Genomic DNA, 24,842 nt, shown 5'->3' on the forward strand with positions numbered 1-24,842 from the left:
ATCATTCCTAAACACAGATATATGTGATATGTTTTAAATGTGCAGAAATCCTTTTACATGCACAGAATTGTTGCTTGCTGAAACACATCTAAAATGTTAAAGTTTAGAAGCAAATTAAAATATATATACAGTTCCCTTCAAAGCTGATAGTTAAGGTTGTGGTTGTTTGTGTATATAGTGATGATAATATGAATCTGTGACACATCCACTTGAAGCCGGTTTACTCCTACTTTCTAATACTTTTTTTTTTTTTGGTTTATTAATAATTACCACTTTCTGTCTATTTTCTTCGGGACTTTACCAGTTCGAGAAGTTGACATAATGATAGTATGCTGTTACACAACAGTCCACACACACACCGTGCTCCAGAGGTGTAGGTCCTGCAGCTGGTTGGCTGAGCCCTCCACTGACAGATGAGGATAATCATTGCTTGATAGCAAACGGCTCTTCCTTGAGGAAATATTCAAATATCTGAAGAAAACAGGACAGGAAGCGGGGGAAGACAGCTGAGGAGAAAGTTCACTTTCTGTCCGATCCTCACCGCTGAATGAAAGTGCGCAATGGCGGGCAAAGGGAGTGTTTGCTCGGCCGGAGAGAGCCAGCTTCAGGACTTCTTAGAATCGGACTCTGACCCGGAGGGGGAACCCGCTCGGGTGGCCGGCACCGGGCCGTCGCCCGAAGCTTTCCCCCGCACTCAGGTGATCCACAGCGGACACTTCATGGTATCCTCGCCCCACAGCGACTCTGCGGCGCGGAGGAGGAAGAGTGGAGGGTCTCTGAGGTACGACTTTGACACGGTGAACAGAACGGGGTGTCAAACGTACCGCTACGGTCCACTCAGCTCCGGGAGCCTAAGCATCGACCCCACTCTGACCCGCCTGTTCGAGTGCATGTCACTGGCCTACAGGTGGGTCCCTGCTGCGTGCAGTAGGGGGAAAGAATGAAGTCGGGGTTTTAATCAGCATTTTTATTTTCAGCTTTCTGCTTGTTCAGTTCAGCTAAACCATGTGGAAGAAAATATCTCCAAAGAATGTGAAAGTGTCTCATTCTGAGCTGACATTTAAAGCAGCGATATGCACAGGATCAGTCTCTGTTTTAAAATAAGAGTATTGTAAATTAACCGAAGCTCACTAAACGAACTAAACTAAACCATATTTTAAAATATATTTTTTAATATATATATTTATATTTGTCTTAATAGAATTCACTTCAAAGCTGATAGTTAATGCTGTGGTTGTTTGTGTATATGTGTTGTCAGTCTGTTGCATAACCAGTTTGGAAATTTTCACCAAAAAAAAGTGGACTTTGATTCTAGTTGGCAGGACTGGACAAAGGACAGTGTGACTGATGCAAAGGAAAGAAACTCCTGACACGATGCCCTAGAAATTTGTTTTTCTGTTTGAGAGCAGCCATTTGTTACAAGATGTCACAAATAGCTCCTGCATATAGCAGGAGCTATTTGCAACTATAGCAGAGGAAGCCGCTGCACTTAAAACAAACCAAATACCAAAGAAACCTCCCTATACTCTCTAAACATGCTTACGTTTCAGTAACATCAGACTACACATTGATTTTTCATTTACTTAAAAAATGAGGACCACTTTCTTTGAAACCGTGTTTATAAGAGCTTTCATCAACCCTTGGCCCAAAGAAGACTTTTTTTTTCTTTCTTTTTTTTTAAAATCTGCTGTCACTGGGTGGAAAATTGCATTTGTTTATAGATCTAGTTTCACAAATTGTGGCACTGTTTCAGGATTCATTGTGCAACTATTATCAAACACAAAAAAAATAGATTTAAAACAAGTACTTTTATTATATATTTATATATATTTTCCAAGACTATGACATGGCCTCTTATTCCGCACAGATTGCTGCTCTGCTTTCCGCTATTTATCATTAACCAGACTGATGTAAAGTGGTTCCTCTGCTGATTGCTCTTTGTTTTTTCGCAATAGGCTGTCTCTGCTGTTCGGGCTGAATAATACGCAGCCATGTCAGTCCATTAAAAGCATGTTGAGAATGATTTCCCCAGGCTTCCTAGCAACTTCTTGAGCACCTCACATTAGGAGCTCTATTCTCAGCAGGCAGAGAAACAGTGAGGGAGGGGGGGGGGGAAAGCACATAAAGCCGGGTTGTATACCGGGGAATAAGTTGATTGGCTACTATTAGTCAAAATCAGGGCAGGTTTGAGGCAGTGTTCCTATTGTTTTTTTCTAAAAGAGGCATAAACGTCATTTATGCACGTTTATGCCTTTTTGCCTCAAAGACTATAAATGAAAGGGCTTTCACATTTTCCCCGAAACAAATACATATTCCACCTTTCTTTTCTCCACAGTGGTAAGATAGTCTCTCCTAAATGGAAATCTTTTAAGGGTCTGCGGTTGCTGTGGAGGGATAAGATCCGTCTGAACAATGCAATCTGGAGAGCATGGTTCATTCAGTGTGAGTGCTGGTGCTTTTTTTTTTTTTTTTTTTTAAATTGTGAGACTAGAAGAACCGGGTGACCTAACATGGGTTGAGAGAATCCACATTTCACCAGAATGAATGTCTACGCCGCAGCTGATTTTTCTTGTCCTTTTTTCCCTCTTTCTGCTTGGCTCAGATGTGGAGAAGAGGAAAAACCCAGTATGTGGCTTTGTGACCCCGCTGGATGGCTTGGAGGCAGATGCGCATCGAAAGCCCGAAGTGAGTGAATGAATGATGTAGGTGTTGCATATTTAAGCTCATCCTTGGAAAAAAAACATACTTAGTGTTTCACTGGCATCCTGTCAACAGGCGATCATATTAGAGGGCAGCTACTGGAAGAGAAGGATTGAGGTAGTGATCAAGGAGTACCATAAGTGGAGGATTTACTACAAGAAGAGGGTGAGCGCTCACCTTATTCACAGTACATCTTTAAACTGTCTCTAAGTCAGTACCAGTACCTATTGGTTGGACAGTTTGTCACGTTTTCATAGTCCCCAAAGGATGAACCCCAATGGCCCCACTTTCCAACACTTTTACCTGATCAAAACTGTAATTAGTTAACATAAGGTGATGTGCATAAAAACAAAAACATGGTTCATTTCCACACTCGCTCTGTCTTTTTCTGCTGCAGCTTCAGAAAAAGAAGGATGACATCCTATTAATGCTTCAAGAGGTAAGTCAGAAGTCACACATTACTTCATTATTGCTACATTATTGCAATATTGCAAGGAAATTAAAGTTGAAAAGTATTGATTTTGAAGAGTGGAGGCTGAAGCTGGCCAACTGACCCAACATATATTGTAATTTTTGGGTGACCTGCTGGCATTGTTTACTTTTGAATGTCCTTGTAGTGACATAGGATCACTAAAGACCACCAAGCGACTATTTTTAGCATTTGAATTTAGCCTCCCTGGCTGAACAAGGGAGGAGGGGAGAAAAAAAGAGATTTAAAAAAGAAAATAGAAATGGGCAAAACAACTTGGGCTGTGCGTCACAACCTGACATATGAAGGCAACTGACCCAGCTAACTGCCTGCTGCAACAATACCCATAACTCTTAATCTTTATTCAAGAAAAATGGTGAAAAAAATGAATGTAACCTAATCAAATATGACCTACTTCCAGCAGCACTTGGCAAAAACCGGGCAGCAGAGGGGCATCTGCTTTCGACAGAGACGCTAAGGTGGCAGAGACAAAATATTTAGTGGCAGAGAGGAGAAACAGCGGGGGGGCAGAGAGAGGGAGGTGCCTCATTCATGATAGTATTCCTCATATTTCATCTTTCATGGGCTCTAATTTTTCATTTTTCTGTAGATGTGCTGTGGCACTGGAAGTCCAAGCTTTACTTGAGTTCAACATTAGGAAAACTTCAATAATAATGCTGTGTCTGACCCGTCTTTTGATGGATTACGCGGCAAGGCCAATATCAGCAAGTAGCTGACAGGTCAAAGATCACTTCACTGTGTTTTTATGCTCTCTGCACTCATATCCTTATCACACCATTCTCTTAACAGATTACATTTAGTGCTTAGAAAAACACTAGTCAAAAGTGTGAATGTCGTATGTCATATATGCAGTTACACAGTTACAGTTGTGCACTTTTAACCTGTGACAGCCCTAGTCTAAAATTTAATTGGCTTTACATTTTTAGCATCAACCACTTTCTAATAAAGTAGAATTGTAAAATAACGTTCAGATTATTATCTACAGTGACAATGTATTTCAATAGATTTTTACACAGTTCATTTACAGACTGTAGCAGGGTGTGGTTTGTGGCTCAGCTGCATGGGAGAGGTGGAGCAGTGGGTTCAGGGGAAGCTGACCCTGAGCTGTTCTTCAAAACCTGGTCACACCTTCCCTATTTCAGTAGGTTGCAGGGACCTGAAGGATGTAGTGTGTGGTTTAGAGTGAAGAAGGCAGCTGGAAAGCTGCTCTAATAATAACACGAAAAAGGCTGAAAATTAAGATCACTAGACTTAGCCCTTATATTCAGTCTGAGAGTGAAATAATATCCTATTAGGTGATAATGCTGTGTAAACGAGTAAGGAAAAAAAAAATCTCACTCTGCAAGAGGGAGACACACACATAAGTAAACAAAATGAACACACACTACAAGCACTGTACACTCTGAGCCATCAAATAATTTACAGAAAAATCAAATGTTTTTGAATACATTATTTAATGAACAACAATGAAAAACAATCACACTGACAATGTAGCAGTCTCAAAACCTCACCCATTAAATACGAAGCACTTGGTGTTACAGGGTTAAGCTGCCTTTTTAAACGGGCACAAAGAGAATTGAGCTGTTCTGCAGTTTTGGAGCTAAGGTGTGGAAGGCACGATCAACCTCATTTCTTGGACTGGCACACGGAACCGTAAGAAGACCCCTCTCTGAGGACCAGAGAAGTCAACTTGTAGTGCAGGGATGAAACAGTTCAATAATTTAGGTGGGCCCCCTCTCCACCAGGAAGGAAGGACCAACGTCGTTGAATGAAATTAAAACTTGATAGGTGGGAGATGCAAATGTTTTAAAAGTGGGGTAATCTGTAGGGTAGGGTAAGGTTCACTAATAGCTTTGATTAAAAAAAAAAATTGCGTCCTTCTGGATACCAAAGTTTAGTTAGATTTAGATCTAGGAGAATCTCTTTTGAAATGAAACTTCTCGCCAAACGATGTGAACGCACCCTGTCGATGCTGCAGTCTTTCAGCCGCTCATATGCATGTGTATATTTTCTCCAAGCAGCATCAGTTTGTGTTTAGCAGGGGCCTTTTACAGTTTGCATGCACGTGTGTGTGTGCGACTCCCAGAATTAGGTCAGGGACAAAAGGCTGCCGCTCTTATTGAAATGGTGAGACATCAAAATAAAGAAATGAACAAAGCCAACATAATGAAAACCTGTGAGGGCCCACTGTTTCTGAACAATGTGTCAAAACAGCTTTTTCATGATGCACCCCACATGCACACGCGCACACATACACACATACATGTGCGCACAACAATCTTACCTCATTTCTGCTCGTGCGTGCTTGTATTCTAAGAGGGGATGTCGTGTGTTCAGACGTAATCAGAAATAGTTTCCGGCTCAATCTGGTGGGCTTCCCTATAAATGTGGCCCTGGGCTTAGAAGTGGAAGGTAAAGGCGGAGTAGAAGATCGGGGTGAAACAAAGCATCTCAAACAGGCTGGCTTTGGCACTTCATTTCTGTGAGTTGTTCACTGGGTTTCCAAAGGAGAAGGGGCAGAAAGGGATGGGGGGGGAGAGATGACAGCTTAGCACATGTTTCATGTTGAAGTTGTGAATGCTGTAGGTGTGCAGTTTTGTTTTGTGTGTAACTGGAGATAGATGTTTTTTTTTCTTGCTGTTTTAATATTAGTTTTGAGAGGCATTTTGTCATTTATCAGCGGAACAAACGTGACACAAAGTTTTCATAGAGCACTAATTGCAGGCACAGATTGGGAGAACTAGAAGTCATTGATGAATTAGGACTTTCCAGCTCTATTTATGTTGAGCCCCTAATGGATAGATCTGGGATTAACTTGGCATGTCAGATCCTGTAAGTGTTCTGATTCCTTGTTGATGTTTGGCAGGGTCAGATCTGCCAAGCCAGGCAGGACAAATGGCCCTATCAGACATACCAGGAACCTGAAGCTGTCCCCGCGGAGGTCCACATGTTTGACCTGGACTGCCTTCTGTCCGACATCTCTGACACCCTATTCACCATGACACAGAAGCCATGTCCCTGGACCAGCGAGCGACACAACAGTGAGTAGTAGACAAGTTTGTGGAATGACTTTCAGCAGGGACTTGTGTCTCAAATCCTGCAGAATTTGATCGGAAGCATTTAAAAGCAAGGCTGATCGTAGGCTGCATAGTGCATGGATTAAATAATTGATTCCAATTAGTTGTTACTGGGCTGAAAATTATATCCTGGTTCATTTTACTTTTAGAATCAAATAAATTGCCCAAAATAATATTTCTAACTCAAGTCTGTCATAGACAGGAGCTTTAGGGACAGATTTTCAGCAAAAAAGGAACATAATCATAGAGATATGGTTGGACTTTTATTTCTCTCATTTTAAATGTGGTCTTGTTTTCAGAAATGAATGCCCTTTTCCAAAAAAAAGGTAAATAACAGCAGAATGCATTAATTTTCAAATAATTAAAAGTTAAATTTGATGGAAAATAATACATGGGCATCATATAAAATGCAGAGAAATTGAGAAATACACATATATATATATTTTTTTCTCTTTAAAATTTGATACCAGCAACATATAAAAGTAGGGATGGGGCCTGTTTACTGCAGTGCTACATCACCTGTTTTTTTGTTTGTTTGTTTGTGTGTGTGTGTGTGTGGGGGGGGGGGGGGGGGGGGGGTTTGGGGGTTTTTAACAGTAGCCTGTCATCCATTCGCACTTCCCAACGCTCTCATTATCTGTCTGTTCAAAGTATGCCTTTACCCAGCAGATGGTTGTCCTAGCTTAAAAAGATGAAAACATGGGTAAAAAGGCAATGTGGATCAGCACGCCTAAAGCTCAGTCAGAGCTGGGGACTATCAGACACAATACATTTTGGAGTCTGTGCTGTTTTCCAAGCCATCTCACGGTGACAAGGGAACAACAAGGCAAAGCAGGAAGTCCCCATCAACACTTTGTTTCTTGTGCAACCTAAACAAATAAGATATGTGATTTCTTCAGCTGGCAGGTGGACAGGTTGCCTTTAAACACAGCCAGCTGGCTGTTTCTGCCAGTGTCTGGGGTGACTGTAGCTCAGGTAGCAGAGCAGGTCAGCCTCTAATCAGAAGGTCGGTGGTTCGATCCCAGGCTGCCTCTTGGCTGCATGCCAAATATCCTTGGGCAAGATACTAACCCCATGTTTGCCTACTGGTGGTGGTCAGAGGGCCCAGTGGCACCAGTGTACGGCAGCCTCGCCTCTGACAGTGCGCCCCAGGGCAGCTCTGGCTACAACGTAGCTTGCCATTGCCAGTGTGTGAATGACTGAATGTAGTGTAAAGCGCTTTGGGGTCCTTAGGGACTGAGTAAAGTGCTATACAAATGCAGGCCATTTACCAGTGTCCACTTTTTGCTAATCTATGTTAAAAACAGCCTTTGATGAAAGATCCCTCTTCTAACTCTCAGCAAGAGGGCAAACAAATCCAAACTATGCTTTAATATAATGTAGAAGTATTTCACTTTCTAAGTTCCTACCTCAGTTTGGTGACTCTGTCTGCTGGTCACATGGGTTAGCAATTCAGCCAATGAAACCCACATTACAAATAAGGAAATTCCCTATGATGAAAGATGACTTGTCAAAAAAAAACAAAAAACAAAAAACACAATAGCACTAGAGCATTTCTTTCTCACGCATGCATCTATTATTATGTTCTCTTCCACTTCAGCATACACCAGCAATGCTGACATGATTCAACCAGGCTTGACTCCACTGCAGCCCAACCTGGATGATTTCATGGATATACCAGGTACTTTCTACCCTTTCATATGTCCATCTGTTTATCTGTAAATGTGAACATGTGAAGAACTGATTAATGCATCCAATCACAGGTTGATTACAGTTAGATGCTTGCTGACAGTGCATGATATAGTGTGAAGAGTACTTGAGTTTTTAAGATTAGATTCTTATCAGCCATATTTGGCTGATGATTATCTTAATCATATTTTTGTAGTACATAAATTGAATTGTGTGAATGTGTGTGTGAATGGGTGGATGACAGGTTGTGTAAAGCGCTTTGGGGTCCTTAGGGACTAGAAAAGCGCTATACAAATACAGGCCATTTACCATTTTATTTACCATAAATTAAGTTTCTATTCCAGATGTTGATGAGTGAAAAAACCTTGAGGGACACTCCTCTGATTTGTGCTATGTCAGCAGTATATTCTTTGGCATTCATGAGTTAAAGGATTGTCAAAGGCAGGGTTGAACTGGGGAAAATGGGGAAGTGGAAGAGGATGTATTTAACCACTATTGCTACTTTTGGCACCACCTAGAAACTAGGGAAATAAATATTGATGGGCTGGAAGATGATTATGATGATTTTCTATTTTTTTTATAAAGTAAAATTATGTTGTTACCACAATTCCTATTGAGCTGTAGCTTTCAGGTCTGTGATTTCATTTAATTTTGATTGGATTTTATAAATTCATGGCATAGGGAGCTAATATAACATAAATTGAGCTGAAATGAATGAAAGTTGCACTAATATTGATTAGATGGACCAACACATGGCTTCACACAAGTTTCACTCCTGCTTTGTATCATTTAGAGGTATAAATATGCAACTGTTAGCAAGCTTGCCGGCTTTAAAAGTGATAGCATAGCTTTTACAAATGGCTGAAAGTTAATTGATGCAAGGTAAAGTAAATGTCTTTGTAAAGCATGACTAAATGTAGAGAACCTAACTTACCAAGCTGACACTTACTGGACAAGAAGCCAATATGGCAGTATGCCTGGGGTGTCTGCTTTAGTCTTTATACTGAATCGAGTCAGCCTGCAGCAAAAGAGGAGCAAAGCTTCAAGCAAGAGGAAGGAACCAGGTTAGAGTTTAGTTTCTTGCTCAGGGCAACAATGGCTGTGATTTTTCTGGCATTTGTATTACTTTCAGTGATGCAATCCTGCAGCCCCATGGCTACAAGTAAGTCTTTGTAACCAACAGACAACCTGTTGCCCACTGCTGTGTTTGTGTGTGTGTGTTTGTTCTTACTGCCCTGACAGGCTCCTGAAGTATCAGCTGTGTGGTGTCTTTGCTTTTTTTGTCACAGTGACCAGGCAGCTAGTATCTGTCAGCGCTCTTAATTAATTCATGATTTCTCTGTATTTCTCTTACATGAAAATACTGAGTTTTCTTTTTACTGAGATAAAAAAAGAGCTTTTGGTATGCATTACCTACTGTGAGATCATGAGGCATTCTGAACAATGTGTCTTGATGAAAGACGCTCAGTTCAGGAAAACTTAGGGTTACTGCCAGTTTGAGTGAAGACAGTTAATATTGACTGCTCAAACCTTAAATAACATGTGAAAAAACTGGCAACCTGCCAGCATAGATTTAAAACTATGTGACCTGGCAAATAAAATGTAAATACCCTGACTGAATATCTCAATCAGAGAGCTTCACATTGTGTGAGGGTTTAATTTTCCATTTCTGTTCTTTGTCTCTTTTATCTTAAAATAAAGACGGAAGAGACACTATACTGCAAAAAGTATTCAGTTGTCTGCCTTCACACGCAAATGAACTTGAGTGACATCCCATTTTTAATCCACAGGATTTAATATGAAGTTGGCACACCCTTTGAAAATATAACAGCTTCAGCTCTACTGGGAAGGCTTTCCACAAGGTTTAGGAGTGTTTATGGGAATTTTTGACCATTCTTCCAAAACTGCATTTATGAGGTCAGAAACCGATGACTGATGAGAAGACCCAGCTTTCAGACTCCGCTCTTATTAATTTCAAAGGTGTTCTGTGAGATCAGCACTCTGTGTAGGCCAGTTAAGTTCCTATCACTGGAACTAAAAGGCCGAGCCCTACTCCTGAAGAGCAATGCCACACTATAATCCCCTCTCCATCATACTTTACACAATGCAGTTAGACAAGTAGGGTTCTCCTGACTCTGCGGAAAGTTAGTGACCTCTGTTAACTATGTGCCTCGGCATCCACTGACACTGCTCTGTGAGTTTACGTCGCCTACCACTTTGTAGCTGAGTTGCTGTCGTTCCCAATTGCTTCCACTTTGTTATAAGACCACTAACAGTTGATTTTGGAATATTTAGCAGTGAGGAAACTTTAAAACTCACTGCACAGGCAGCATCCTGTCACTAGAATTCACTGAGCTCCTGAGAGCGACCCATTCATTCACAAATGTTTGTAGAAGCACTCTGCATGACTAGGTGTGTGATTTTTCTTTTTTTTTTACTTTTTTTTCTTATATACACCTGTGGCCATGAAAGTGACTGGAACACCTGAATTCAGTGATTTGAATGGTTGTGTGAATACTCATGGCTGTACGGTGTAAGTACTAGTGTTATACAGTGGGGCAAAAAAGTATTTAGTCAGCCACCGATTGTGCAAGTTCCCCCACTTAAAATGATGACAGAGGTCAGTAATTTGCACCAGAGGTACACTTCAACTGTGAGAGACAGAATGTAAAAAAAAAAATCCATGAATCCACATGGTAGGATTTGTAAAGAATTTATTCGTAAATTAGGGTGGAAAATAAGTATTTGGTCACCTCAAACAAGGAAAATCTCTGGCTCTCACAGAGCTGTAACGTCTTCTGTAAGAAGCTTTTCTGTCCCCCACTCGTTACCTGTATGAATGGCACCTGTTTGAACTCATCATCTGTATAAAAGACACCTGTCCACAGCCTCAAACAGTCAGACTCCAAACTCCGCCATGGCCAAGACCAAAGAGCTTTCGAAGGACACCAGGAAAAGTATTGTAGACCTGCACCAGACTGGGAAGAGTGAATCTACAATAGGCAAGCAGCTTGGTGTGAAAAAATCAACTGTGGGAGCAATTATCAGAAAATGGAAGACATACAAGACCATTACGTGGTCAGTACACACAAACAAAACAGTGAAGAAGGCGCAGCAGCGCCTCTTCTTTCTCAGGAGGCTGAAAAGATTCGGCATGAGCCCCCGCATCCTCAGGACCTTCTATCACTGTGCCATTGAGAGCATCCTCACTGGATGCATCACCACCTGGTATGGCAACAGCACCGCCTACAACTGCAAAGCTCTCCAGCGAGTAGTGCGGTGCTCTGAACGGATAATTGGAGGTGAGCTTCCCTCCCTCCAAGACATCTACAGGAAGCGGTGCCTGAGGAAAGTGGGGAGGATCATCAAGGACTCCAGTCACCCCAGCCATAAACTGTTCAGACTACTTCCATCAGGAAGGAGGTTCTGCAGCATCCGGTCCCGTACCAGCAGACTGAGAGACAGCTTTTTCCATCAGGCCATCAGACTGCTGAACACTTCATAGACACCTCAGCTTCACTACTGGAACTTTAACATTATGCACTCCATACTGTACAGTAACGCCACTGTTTTGCACATGTCTCACTCTGTATATTTTATTTTATATATTTTATTTATTGTTTACTCTATTTAATTTGTAAAATATGTGTACACACACACACACACACACACACACACACACACACACACACACACACACGTAGAAAAATATTTAGTATACACATCCAGAAATGCATATACTATTATATATTGTACATATATTTATTAGTTTCAGATGTAGCCATTCTTGTATTTTGCTTGTTTACATTATTGTATTTTGCACAACTCTGTTGCTTGTGAAGCTCGCACACAAAAATTTCACTCACATGTGCTGTACCAATGTACCTGCACATGTGATGTGACAATAAAAGTGATCTGATGTGATTTGATTTGATTTTGATAATCTCCCTCGATCTGGGGCTCCACGCAAGATCTCATCCCGTGGGGTCAAAATGATCATGAGAACGGTGAGCAAAGATCCCAGAACCACACGGGGGGACCTGGTGAATGACCTGCAGAGAGCTGGGACCAAAGTAACAAAGGTCACCATCAGTAACACACTACAACGGCAGGGAATCAAATCCCGCGGTGCCAGACGTGTTCCGCTGCTGAAGCCAGTGCATGTCCAGGCCCATCTGAAGTTTGCCAGAGAGCACATGGATGATACAGCAGAGGATTGGGAGAATGTCATGTGGTCAGATGAAACCAAAGTAGAACTTTTTGGTATAAACTCAACTCGTCGTGTTTGGAGGAAGAAGAATACTGAGTTGCATCCCAAGAACACCATACCTACTGTGAAGCATGGGGGTGGGAACATCATGCTATGGGGCTGTTTTTCTGCCAAGGGGACAGGACGACTGATCTGTGTTAAGGACAGAATGAATGGGGCCATGTATCGTGAGATTTTGAGCCAAAACCTCCTTCCATCAGTGAGAACTTTGAAGATGAAACGAGGCTGGGTCTTCCAACATGACAATGATCCAAAACACACCGCCTGGGCAACAAAGGAGTGGCTCCGTAAGAAGCATTTGAAAGTCCTGGAGTGGCCTAGCCAGTCTCCAGACCTCAACCCCATAGAAAATCTGTGGCGGGAGTTGAAAGTCCGTGTTGCTCGGCGACAGCCCCAAAACATCACTGCTCTCGAGAAGATCTGCATGGAGGAATGGGCCAAAATACCAGCTACTGTGTGTGCAAACCTGGTAAAGACCTATAGTAAACGTTTGACCTCTGTTATTGCCAACAAAGGTTATGTTACAAAGTATTGAGTTGTATTTTTGTTATTGACCAAATACTTATTTTCCACCCTGATTTACGAATAAATTCTTTACAAATCCTACCATGTGGATTCATGGATTTTTTTTTTTTTTTTTTCACATTCTGTCTGTCACAGTTGAAGTGTACCTCTGGTGCAAATTACTGACCTCTGTCATCATTTTAGGTGGGGGAACTTGCACAATCGGTGGCTGACTAAATACTTTTTTGCCCCACTGTACCATGTCTAGAAAATCTGCAAAAACTGGTTTTTATCGGAATGCTACACTGGTCACTGTATATACAATGTAACAGAAACTGCAGTACACAAAATACAAAATCCTTATTTGGTATAACCTCTGTTTCTTCAGTTGTCCACCAGAGAGCACTATCCTACTTTCCATGTATTATTTTACCATGAAGTAAAATATCTAAGGTGTGTGTGTGTGTGTGTGTGTGTGTGTGTGTGTGTGTGTGTGTGTGTGTGTGTGTGTGTGTGTGTGTGTGTGCGTGTGTGCCGCTGGCAGGCCTTTAAAAGTAAGAAGAATATTTCTATCATTCATTAGACAGGAAGGCGGGGTAGGATCATTTAATTTTCTACTTTCTACTTCCTTTTCAGCATAAAATTTGAGTTACTTATAAACAGTTGATTGATATATTGGTTAGTTTTTGTTGAATGTCTATATATGTCACGTGTACTTTATTTAATTAGATTATTCTTTTAAATGTTTTATCTTCCTGCTGTATCAGAGCCTTTTCCAGTTGATATTCTGAATAACATACTATATATACTGTACTCTTTCTCAGATATCTTTATGAACAACCGTGGCCAACCCACCGAGCACACTGGTTTTGCGGACTGTAGCTATTTTGGGAGTTCTTCTGGTGCAGCGTTTGCTCCAGTTCCCTCCCCTGTGGCAACAGCGCCCCGGCTTCTCATCGACACGCAGCTGGCTCAGGTACTGCTGCTGTTATCAGCTTCTTCTGTTTGTGTTTATTGTCTGCTTGTGCAGAATTATTCAATTATTCCAGCATCTAATGTTATTCTTGTTTAATCAGTAAAACAGATTAATTTTTTTCCCAGCCCAATCTACTATCTGACAATCTGTCCCACCCCTCTATATCTAATACCCGGCCAAACCAGACCAGCTCTGGCCAGGATTGTGGAGAATACCACACATCCAACATCATAACAGAAGCCATGCCTTATGGACATCAGTCATACCATGATGCACCAGTTTCTATAGCATTTAGCAGCAGCACTGAACAGACGGCCTCTGCAAGTATTCCCTTTTTGTACCCACTGCCATGCCACAAGTTTGGTTACTATACGACAAGCAGTGGAACCTCCACTGTCATCACTCACACAGCCTCCACCATGGGGGCTCAGGGTGCTGCGCAGCAGGCTCACGGATACCCTCACACAGGGGAAACGTACTCCCAGACTCCCTGCCACTCTCTCTCTTACCTAGCTGTTGTATCTGACCCGGTCCATGCAGCGCTGCCCTCTGTCACAGCAGCTCACTGCTTCTCAGTGCCAGAACAGGTGACATTTACGGGGGCCAAAGGGAAGCATAAGCAAAAGACAGGAGGAGCGAGGACAGCTGCCCCCCCTGTACTTCCATCCACTCCCCCACCCACTAGCTGTCTGGCTAAACTGCTCTCCACTGGGGCTCATGAACGTGAGTGAATTCTGACATGTTCTTCCTCAACTAACAGTTTTTTAAGTAAAACAAAAATAAAAAATGCAGTGGGCTAATGTTTAATTTTGGATTTGTGTTATCAGGAAAGCCAACCCTGGGATTTGATACTGCTCCAGTGACAGCCAAAGCTCAGAGGTCATCATCCTCTAGCTCCTCAGTGAGTGTGGAAAACTGGCTTAGCACAGCATGTCAACAAGAAATAACTAATGAACTTTAGTGACTTTTACCAAGTGCTACTAGAGAATGGATATTCATATCATCAAGGCCACTCAGCATTGTATTACTGATATATGTATGTAAGTATGAGCAACTAAAGGAGTGCTGTGTGCTGGCAATAGACACAGGTGTCCTTAGTAAGCCGCACCTTAGTGTTAATGTTTTTGTAGAAGACTGCAGAAATTTTCAAAAGCTTACCTGATAAATAGGTTACATCTAAAAGTTTACTCATCTAACCTAAACAAAAGAGGACATAGCAAGCGGTCTCTTTTCATTCAGCAAGCAGATTTATGTCCATTATAAGTTCCTAATCTCATATATATATATATATATATATATATATATATATATATATTAGGGGTGCAACGATATTCGTATCGATATTGAACCGTTCGATACAGTGCTTTCGGTTCGGTACGCATATGTATCGAACAATACAACATTTGTAATTTATTTTATCAATTTTCCTTCTGACGATGCTGTCTGTGTGGAGCGCTCAGTGAATCTGTGTTCGACTACTCCGCCTAGGCTGCACTGTCGAGCGCAGATCCACTGAGCGCTCCACACAGACAGCATAGTCAGAAGGAAGAGCACAGGGCTAGCTAGCGAGACAGAAGTTAAGCTCTCCTTGCAACAGGCAAATTGAACCTCATTCAGATCTGGCGTTTGGAATTATTTTGGTTTTCATGTGACGTATGACCCTGAAGGTAAGCGAGTCATGGACTAAAGTAAAATAGTATGTTGGATGTGCCATGCAATGCTCAATTGGTGTGAACTAGTGTGTTAGCGCAGTTAGCTCGTTAACGTGTTGACCGTCTATCCCCATGCACGGAGCGATCGGCGGTAGCTCGTTAACAGAGATTTGCCGTGTTGTGGCGTTAAGGTCATTTCAACGAGATTAACCTGAAAGCACTAGTGGGAACACAACGAATATGACTGCACATTTACGCCGACATCATCCTAGTGCAAAGACAAGTGGAAGCAGACAAAAAAAAGCAAGCATGCTACTAACTTTAGCCGAGTCATTTAGACAGCTGTTAGCACATGATTCTCCTTATGCTGCTGAGAATATAGCCCAGAAGAAGCGGATAGTATAGCTTTTATTTTGGAAAGAGCCATTTCTCTGTAATAAACTCTCTTTTCCAAAGATGAGTGATTCCTCAATCAGATACAGGGCTTGCAATATCGCTAGCCCGACGTCCCGGAGCTAGCGATTTTTTCAGTCAGGCTACCAAAATCTATCTCTTCCCTGCCCGTCGGGCTATTGTAGGAAAAATATATGTCAATGCTTTTGCATTCTTTCAGAAATGTAGCTGGGTAATTATGTCATTGGCATCGGTGAGCCACTGTCAATATGTGACATATTGAAGTCGCGTTTGAATTTGCGCTCGTTTTTTTGCTTTCACTTTGCAATCGTGCGAACTGTGTATAGAGAGCGACAGTACTGATCTGTGAGTGATGATAATTTGTGCACCAATTCCTCTGACATCGTCTTATTAATCGTTAGCTTACTATGCAAACATGACAAGTGAAATCTCCCGCAGCAAGCTTAAACATGTGAGAGGTTGATCGCGCAGAGAATCGCTGAGCTTATGTGAGTTCTGCTGAGCCAAATAAGACAGGTCAGGGTGAAGAAGTGACAGCCAAATAAAAGCTTACCACAAAACGGAGAAGTTATGACAAATCAGACTATAAGGCAAAAAGAAAGTGCAGCTTTATGGTTTCATGGACAAAATAATTTCTGTGGCTGCAATATGACGAGCTATATAACCAGGGCTGCACATAAGAAATGGCTCTTTCCAAAATAAAAGCTATACTATCCGCTTCTTCTGGGCTATATTCTCAGCAGCATAAGGAGAATCATGTGCTAACAGCTGTCTAAATGACTCGGCTAAAGTTAGTAGCATGCTTGCTTTTTTTTGTCTGCTTCCACTTGTCTTTGCACTAGGATGATGTCGGCGTAAATGTGCAGTCATATTCGTTGTGTTCCCACTAGTGCTTTCAGATTAATCTCGTTGAAATGACCTTAACGCCACAACACGGCAAATCTCTGTTAACGAGCTACCGCCGATCGCTCCGTGCATGGGGATAGACGGTCAACACGTTAACGAGCTAACTGCGCTAACACACTAGTTCACACCAATGTAATTGAGCATTGCATGGCACATCCAACATACTATTTTACTTTAGTCCATGACTCGCTTACCTTCAGGGTCATACGTCACATGAAAACCAAAATAATTCCAAACGCCAGATCTGAATGAGGTTCAATTTGCCTGTTGCAAGGAGAGCTTAACTTCTGTCTCGCTAGCTTGCCCTGCGCTCTTCCTTCTGACTATGCTGTCTGTGTTGAGCGCTCAGTGGATCTGCGCTCGACAGTGCAGCCTAGGCGGAGTAGTCGAACACAGATTCACTGAGCGCTCAACACAGACAGCATCGTCAGAAGGAAAATTGATAAAATAAATTACAAATGTTGTATTGTTTGATACATCTGCGTACCGAACCGAAAGCACTGTATCGAACGGTTCAATACCGATACGAATATCGTTGCACCCCTAATATATATATATATATACATATACATACATATACACACATATATATATATATATATACATATATATATATATATATATATATATACATATACATACATATACACACATATATATATATATATATATATATATATATATATATATATATATATATATATATATATATATATATATATATATACATACATATATATATATATATATATATATACATACATATATATATATATATATACATATATATATATATATATATACATATATATATACATATATATATATATATATATATATATATATGTATATATATATATATATATATATATATATATGTATATATATATATATATATGTGTGTATATGTATGTATATGTATATATATATATATATATATATATATATATATATATATATATGTATGTATATATATATATATATATATATATATATATATATATGTGTATATGTATGTATATGTATATATATATATATATATATATATATATATATATGTATATATATATATATATATGTGTATATGTATGTATATGTATATATATATATATATATATATATATATATATATATATGTATATATATATATATATATATGTATATGTATGTATATGTATATGTATATATATATATATATATATATATATATATATGTATATATATATATATATATATATGCGCATGTGTTGGTTCAAACCTCTGCTCTAAATACTCTGTGCCACATCCTTTCAGGGGAAAGTGATTTCATTTTTGTGAGACAGGTCTTCTAATTGGATACCATGTGTTGCTCAGCAGACAAGCAGAGGATCGCATGTAGGTGGACCGTCATCACAGCTGCAGCACGGGGCCGGTTGGTCGGTAGGGATCCCCGTGTTGACACCTCTGCAAAGCCAGAGTGCCACCCTGGGCCACAGTGGACCTCAAACTAGCACCTCCAGAGGCTCTGCTGTGTCTACCCGGCTTACCCACGGTACCTCAGACACTGGCACAACCCTCCTCGTTCCCAAGACTGAGAAGCTGTCACCTGTTCAGCTCTACAGCACTGACAGGAGCAGCTTAACTGGTAGGACCTCACTGCTTCAGGGAGTGATACAACCCCATTTATAAAAAAGTGGTACAGAAAGCAATGATTTGCAAATCTTAAAAATCCTTATTTGATTTACAGTAGAATGTGAAAAACATAGATGCTTAACTGTCAACAGGTCAGCACGATTTGATAGTTGTTGTTTTTTTTGTTTTTTTTTTTGTTTTTTTAAATCAAATGTGGGTTGTGCCCATGAAAAATGTGCCATCTTCTCTGCAAATGTCAAACAGCTTGTTCTGCTACTGACTCTTGTGTAGTGTCATTCATTAGAGTGGATAATTGAATTCTGAAGAAACAAACCATATCAGCAATTTAACAGTTTATCCATTTAACAAACAGGGACCTTAGTAACATGTGGAAGAACCATACACAGCCACAACAGCCTGGCACCACTTCCTCATTCTGGTCACCAGCTTGGACACACAGTGCTGTGGGATGGCATCACATTCTTCAGCCAGCATTTGTTGTAAGTCAGCCTGTGTGGTTATTAGGGATGGGTATCGAAAACCGGTTCTTGTTGAGAACCGGTTCCCACTGTTTCAATTCCTTGGAATTGTTTGCCATTTTTGCAAACGATTCCCTTATCGATTCCAGTCGCCCCGAATGACGTCACCACGTTGCGGAGCGTCATTTACCTGGCAGGAAACACAGCACCTAAGCGGCTCAGACGCTCAAAAGTTTGATTATACTTTACGAGAACGGATGACAACAGGGCAACTTGCAATACTTGCAAAGTAGATACTTCATTTAAGGGAGGAAACACTACGAATATGCAAAAGCATTTCCTCACAAAACACGCGATGACCTTAAATGAATGTCGTGTTTTTAATTCCGCTCCGGACTCGTGAATCTCAACCCAGCAGCAGCGGTAACGTTTGCACGTCCTCTCCCGTTAATGCGGCAGGTAAATAATCAACTAACAGTGCATATTATGTTAGCGCGATCTGCCTTATTACAAAACCTGCCATTACTGTGCATTTAGGTGATCGTGATGAGAGAGACAGACAGAGTCTGGCTCAGATGCTGCCAGTTCTTGCTGCAGTCTACCGGTAGCATCTCCTTTCAGGCCAGGATAGACAAATGTCACCGAGCAGTGACTAAGTTTGTGGTAAAAGGCTTGAACCCATTTGCCACAGCAGATGCCCCCGATTTTCGGTAAGTGAATGTGTTTAATTGTAGGCAGGGACATTACTGGATATTCTTGTGTAATTGCCACAGAACAATTTATGTTATACTTTGTTATTGCTACAGACGAATATTTATTTTATTATTTTACATTTACAATTTTTTTTTCCTGGGGACCCTGTGACACCCCATTGAAGAGCCGTAGGCTGGATCTCTTAAGATCTCACTGTTGGGTTTGTAAGGCCATGTTACTCCTAAATGTCTACCTTGTTCAAAGAGAAGATATAAAACAAAGTTCTAAGCTGATTAGCTTAGAACTTTGTTTTATAAAAAGGAGAACACTAAGGTCGATTGACCTTAGTGTTCTCCTTTAAAAAAAAAAAAAAAAAAAGAATCGATAAGAGAATCGATAAAGAATCGAATCGTTAAACAGAATCGAAAATGGAATCGGAATCGTGAAAATCTTATCAATACCCATCCCTAGTGGTTATGTTGGCTGTCTATGACTTGTTCCTTCAGACTTTAATCATCCAATACAATGAACAACATGGCATTTTTAGAGAAGTAAAGTTTTACATCGGTGCAACCCACTCAACCCACAAATGCATTTTCCTTGGAAATGTGGCTTTCCAGCAGTATAAAATTTATTGCCAGCAAGCATTATTACAACAAAGAAATAATCAACTAAGCACAAATTTAAGATTCCTACATTTTTTTGTTTTGTTTTAAAGAGAAAGGCAGCGATTCACCAATCAACAAAAAAACTCTCTTTAAATTACACAGCAGTGGAGAGTAGACTTTATCAAAGTAGATGTCTTTCTGAAAGCGCTGTAACTAAGTTTAAGAATATAATCCACCCACTGTTATCATCTTCAATGCCCTGTACCAACATAGAGCAGAGCAGCTATCTGAATACTACTCCAACAGAGGTCGATTATCTTGTTAATAATTTTACCTCCTCACTACGTACGACTCTGGATACTGTAGCTCCGGTGAAAACTAAGGTCTCTAATCAGAAGTACCTGACTCCGTGGCATAATTCTCAAACACGTAGCCTAAAGCAGATGTCTCGTAAGCTGGAGAGGGAATGCCGTGTCAAAAATTTAGAGGATCATCATTTAGCCTGGAGAAATAGGTTACTGACAAAAAGTCAGAGCTCTTTTGAGCCAACCATCCCTTTAACATTAACTAGTAATGACTTCATGAACTTCTTCACAAAAAATATTTTTATCATTAGAGAAAAAATTACCAATAATCATCCCACAGATGTAATGTTATCTACAGCTACTCTTAGTAACATTGATGTTAAGTTAGACTCTTTTTCTCCAATTGATCTTTCTGAGTTAACTTCAATAATTACTTCCTCCAAACCATCAATGTGTCTTTTAGATCCCATTCGTACAAAACTGCTCAAAGTCCTGCCATTAATTAATTCTTCGATCTTAAATATGATCAACCTATCTCTAATAATCGGCTATGTACCACAGGCCTTCAAGGTGGCTGTAGTTAAACCTTTACTCAAAAAGCCATCTCTAGACCCAGCAGCTAATTATAGGCCAATCTCCAACCTTCCTTTCATGTCAAAAATCCTTGAAAGAGTAGTTGTCAAACAGCTAACAGGTCATCTGCAGAGGAATGGTTTATTTGAAGAGTTTCAGTCAGGTTTCAGAGCTCATCACAGCACAGAAACAGCTTTAGTGAAGGTTACAAATGATCTTATGGCCTCTGACAGTGGACTCATCTCTGTGCTTGTCCTGCTAGACGTTAGTGCAGCATTCGATACTGTTGACCATAATATCCTATTAGCGCGATTAGAACATGCTGTAGGTATTACAGGTACTGCACTGCAGTGGTTTGTATCATATCTATCTAATAGACTCCAATTTGTACATGTAAATGGAGAGTCCTCTTCACACACTAAGGTTAATTATGGAGTTCCACAGGGTTCAGTGCTAGGACCAATTCTGTTTACATTATACATGCTTCCCTTAGGCAGCATCATTAGAAGACATAGTATTTTTACATTTTCACTGCTATGCTGATGACACCTAACTCTATCTATCCATGAAGCCAGATAACACACACCAATTAGTTAAACTGCAGGAATGTCTTAAAGACATAAAGACCTGGATGGCCGCTAACGTTCTGCTTCTTAATTCAGATAAAACTGAGGTTATTGTACTCGGCCCTGGAAATCTTAGAAATATGGTATTTAACCAGATTCTTACTCTGGATGGCATTACCTTGGCCTCCAGCAACGCTGTGAGGAACGTTGGTGTGATTTTTGACCAGGATATGTCCTTCAACGCACATATTAAACAAATATGTAAGACTGTGTTCTTCCATTTGCGCAACATCTCTAAAATTAGAAATATCCTGTCTCAGAGTGACGCTGAAAAACTAGTTCATGCATTTATTACTTCCAGGCTGGACTACTGCAATTCATTATTATCAGGATGTCCAAAAAACTTGCTGAAAAGCCTTCAGTTAATCCAAAATGCTGCAGCAAGAGTACTGACAGGGACTAGAAAGAGAGAGCATATTTCTCCTGTTTTGGCTTCCCTTTATTGGCTTCCTGTTAAATCCAGAATTGAATTCAAAATCGGGCTCCTCACATACAAGGTCTTAAATAATCAGGCCCCATCTTATCTTAATGACCTTGTAGTACCATATCATCCTATTAGAGTACTTCGCTCTCGCTCTGCAGGCCTACTTGTTGTTCCTAGAGTATTTAAAAGTAGAATGGGAGGGAGAGCCTTCAGTTTTCAGGCCCCTCTTCTGTGGAACCAGCTTCCAGTTTGGATTCGGGAGACAGACACTATCTCTACTTTTAAGATTAGGCTTAAAACTTTCCTTTTTGCTAAAGCATATAGTTAGGGCTGGACCAGGTGACCCTGAATCCTTAGTTATTAGTTAACTAAGGATTAGTTAACTAATAACTAGTTATTCTGCAATAGACGTAGGCTGCCGGGGATTCCCATGATGCATTGAGTTTTTCCTTTTTAGTCACCTTTCTCACTCACTATGTGTTAATAGACATCTCTGCATTGAATCATATCTGTTATTAATTTCTGCCTCTCTTCCACAGCATGTCTTTTATCCTGTCTTCCTTCTCTCACCCCAACCGGTCGCAGCAGATGGCCGCCCCTCCCTGAGCCTGGTTTTGCCGGAGGTTTCTTCCTGTTAAAAGGGAGTTTTTCCTTCCCACTGTCGCCAAAGTGCTTGCTCATAGGGGGTCATATGATTGTTGGGTTTTTCTCTGTATCTATGAAGCTCCTTGAGGCGACTTTTGTTGTGATTTGGCGCTATATAAATAAAATTGAATTGAATTGAATTAAATTATGGGCCAATATTAAAGTAATGTTCATCAGCATAAAAGAAGTATGAAGACCTTGACTGTCTCTTGACTACTGGTACATTACATAATATCATCAAAAGAGTCTGAGAATGGAGAAATCTCTGTGTTTAAGGGGCAGCACTGATAATAAATACTGGATGCCTGTGATCTTCAGGCTCAGGCGGCACTGCATTAGAAACGTGAATGTAGTCAGGAACACTTCCTGAAACCTTAAAGCTCTGATGTGCAAAGAAGAAGCGGTATGTGAACAAGAAAGTGGTGTCATTTTAACATTGAATACACAAGCAGCTGTTAAAGAATGTTACTGTAAACATTAAAAGTCACAGAGCACAATCTGACTGCTTCAAAATATAAATATTTGTTGTGCTGTGACAGGAGCTGACAACTAACTAATAAGAGATTCACTTGCAGAAACTAATGAGCAGCTGATAAATGAGTTTATTCTTTTAGAACCAAAGTTATTTTGAAAATCAGTTTTCCTGCTTGAGCACTGCAGAGTAAATGTTATTTTAATTATTTATTAATCTGCAGCTCATGACCAAAAAGAGAAACTAAATCTAAATGGTCAATCTTAATTTGCAAAGTGTTGCTTTGTTATCAGTGTCACAGTCTGGCGAGGGCAGACTGTAGGTGTTGGCAAAAGGACCCAAACGCAACTCCATAAACTGAACGTGGCGTAGATTTAACAGAAAATAAGCCGTTTATTGAGGCCAGCAAAAGGGGAGTACAAACAGCAGGACACAGGTGAACACTAAACCATAGCCTAAACTGGGTGAACTAAAGCTAAACATGAAAAACCTTAAACGTGGTGAACTGACATAGAATGCTGACGTGAGGGTATGGATGAGCAGACGACCTGACAAATGACATGCAAAAACAGAGGACTTAAATACACACATGAGGTGATCAGGGGAAGTGGAGACACATGAGGAAACAGCTGACTAACATGAACCTAATGACAGGAGCAGTGAAGCTAAATACAAAGAACCAAGAACACACGACTCCTTCCAAAATAAAACAGGAAACATAATGAAACGCAGACATGACAACCAGAACTTGACAAGGTAAGACACAGACATGAAACACATGAAGAGCAGGGGAGACTTAACATGGATTGGAAACACGAGGGGGAATTAATAAGAACTAAAATCACCTAGGCATGGTAACAAATGAACTTAGAAAACCTGAAGGGCTTAACATAAACTATAAACATCAAAATGAACTAAAACTCAAAACACTGGGTCATAAGACCCAGGACCGTGACAATCAGACTTCTGTGGAGTCTCAAATCTAAACTCATCATTCAATAAAGAATGTTATTTTCAGCCATCCCAAGTCCGTTTACAGTGCACCCTCACTATTTAACAATTATATCTATTTATGGTTGATGGACATTTTGTCAGTTTTGGTGACCCAAATTTATTACACAGCCTATTCAAAAACCTATCATGATAAAAAGTATCATATAGTGTAACAGTGTATCAGTTTAATAGTTTTTGGCCTCTGCACAGTTGGGGGCTGGGCTGCTACAAGCCACTTAGCAACCCACCCCCAACCCAAGCTCCTCCTTTACCGCTCTCCTCACCTTCACCTTTCCTGTTATGAATATTGAGTGGCACATTGAATGCAAAGCCCCAGAGGAGAGCCATTATACCAAAGATAATAACTGCAGATAAAAATATCAATCTTCTTTTGAGCGTACTGGTCCTGACTAAAACTGTACTGCTGAAGCCTTAATTAAATGCCAGCATCCACAGCCACAACATGTCTAGCTGATTTAATGGATTAAAAACTCATTACTGCAGGGTTTGACGCACATAGGTGCATCTGATTTCCAACAAATATAATACATAAATGTCATGTATGTTATTTATTTTTTCTCTAGTTAATTTTCCAACACATCAAGGACAAACATCACCACCAAACCCTCTAGACAAAGCCTCCAACCCAGAGTCTCCACACTCAGGGTTCTCAGGATATGGAAAGCTAGAATCAAGTAAGGTAGGACGTCCTGGATATATTCTTTTTTATACATA

General features: G+C 40.4%; 1 protein-coding gene across 5 annotated transcripts in view; it reads left to right on the forward strand.

The window, feature by feature from the left end:
• Positions 1-225: 225 nt before the first annotated feature.
• Positions 226-24,842, forward strand: part of mlxipl (MLX interacting protein like) — a 30,966-nt gene continuing 6,349 nt past the window's right edge. For 2 of the 5 annotated variants that reach the window (XR_013911672.1, XM_026182015.2), the window contains exons 1-12: positions 226-907; positions 2,336-2,442; positions 2,603-2,685; positions 2,776-2,865; positions 3,098-3,139; positions 6,057-6,231; positions 7,868-7,948; positions 13,555-13,706; positions 13,832-14,429; positions 14,534-14,607; positions 18,032-18,302; positions 24,692-24,807. Coding sequence is in view for 3 of the 5 variants with exons in the window: in XM_026182015.2 (XP_026037800.1) it covers positions 561-907; positions 2,336-2,442; positions 2,603-2,685; positions 2,776-2,865; positions 3,098-3,139; positions 6,057-6,231; positions 7,868-7,948; positions 13,555-13,706; positions 13,832-14,429; positions 14,534-14,607; positions 18,032-18,302; positions 24,692-24,807 (2,136 nt within the window). In the remaining 2 variants the exon portion in view is untranslated. Of the gene's footprint in view, positions 908-2,335; positions 2,443-2,602; positions 2,686-2,775; positions 2,866-3,097; positions 3,140-6,056; positions 6,232-7,867; positions 7,949-13,554; positions 13,707-13,831; positions 14,430-14,533; positions 14,608-18,031; positions 18,303-22,536; positions 22,827-24,691; positions 24,808-24,842 lie in introns of those variants that run through there. The other 3 variants (XR_013911673.1, XM_026182016.2, XM_080306992.1) reach the window with 2 other exon arrangements.

This window comes from Astatotilapia calliptera, chromosome 10 (assembly GCF_964374335.1).
Source record: "Astatotilapia calliptera chromosome 10, fAstCal68.1, whole genome shotgun sequence".
In the NCBI taxonomy this organism is placed as follows: domain Eukaryota; kingdom Metazoa; phylum Chordata; class Actinopteri; order Cichliformes; family Cichlidae; genus Astatotilapia; species Astatotilapia calliptera.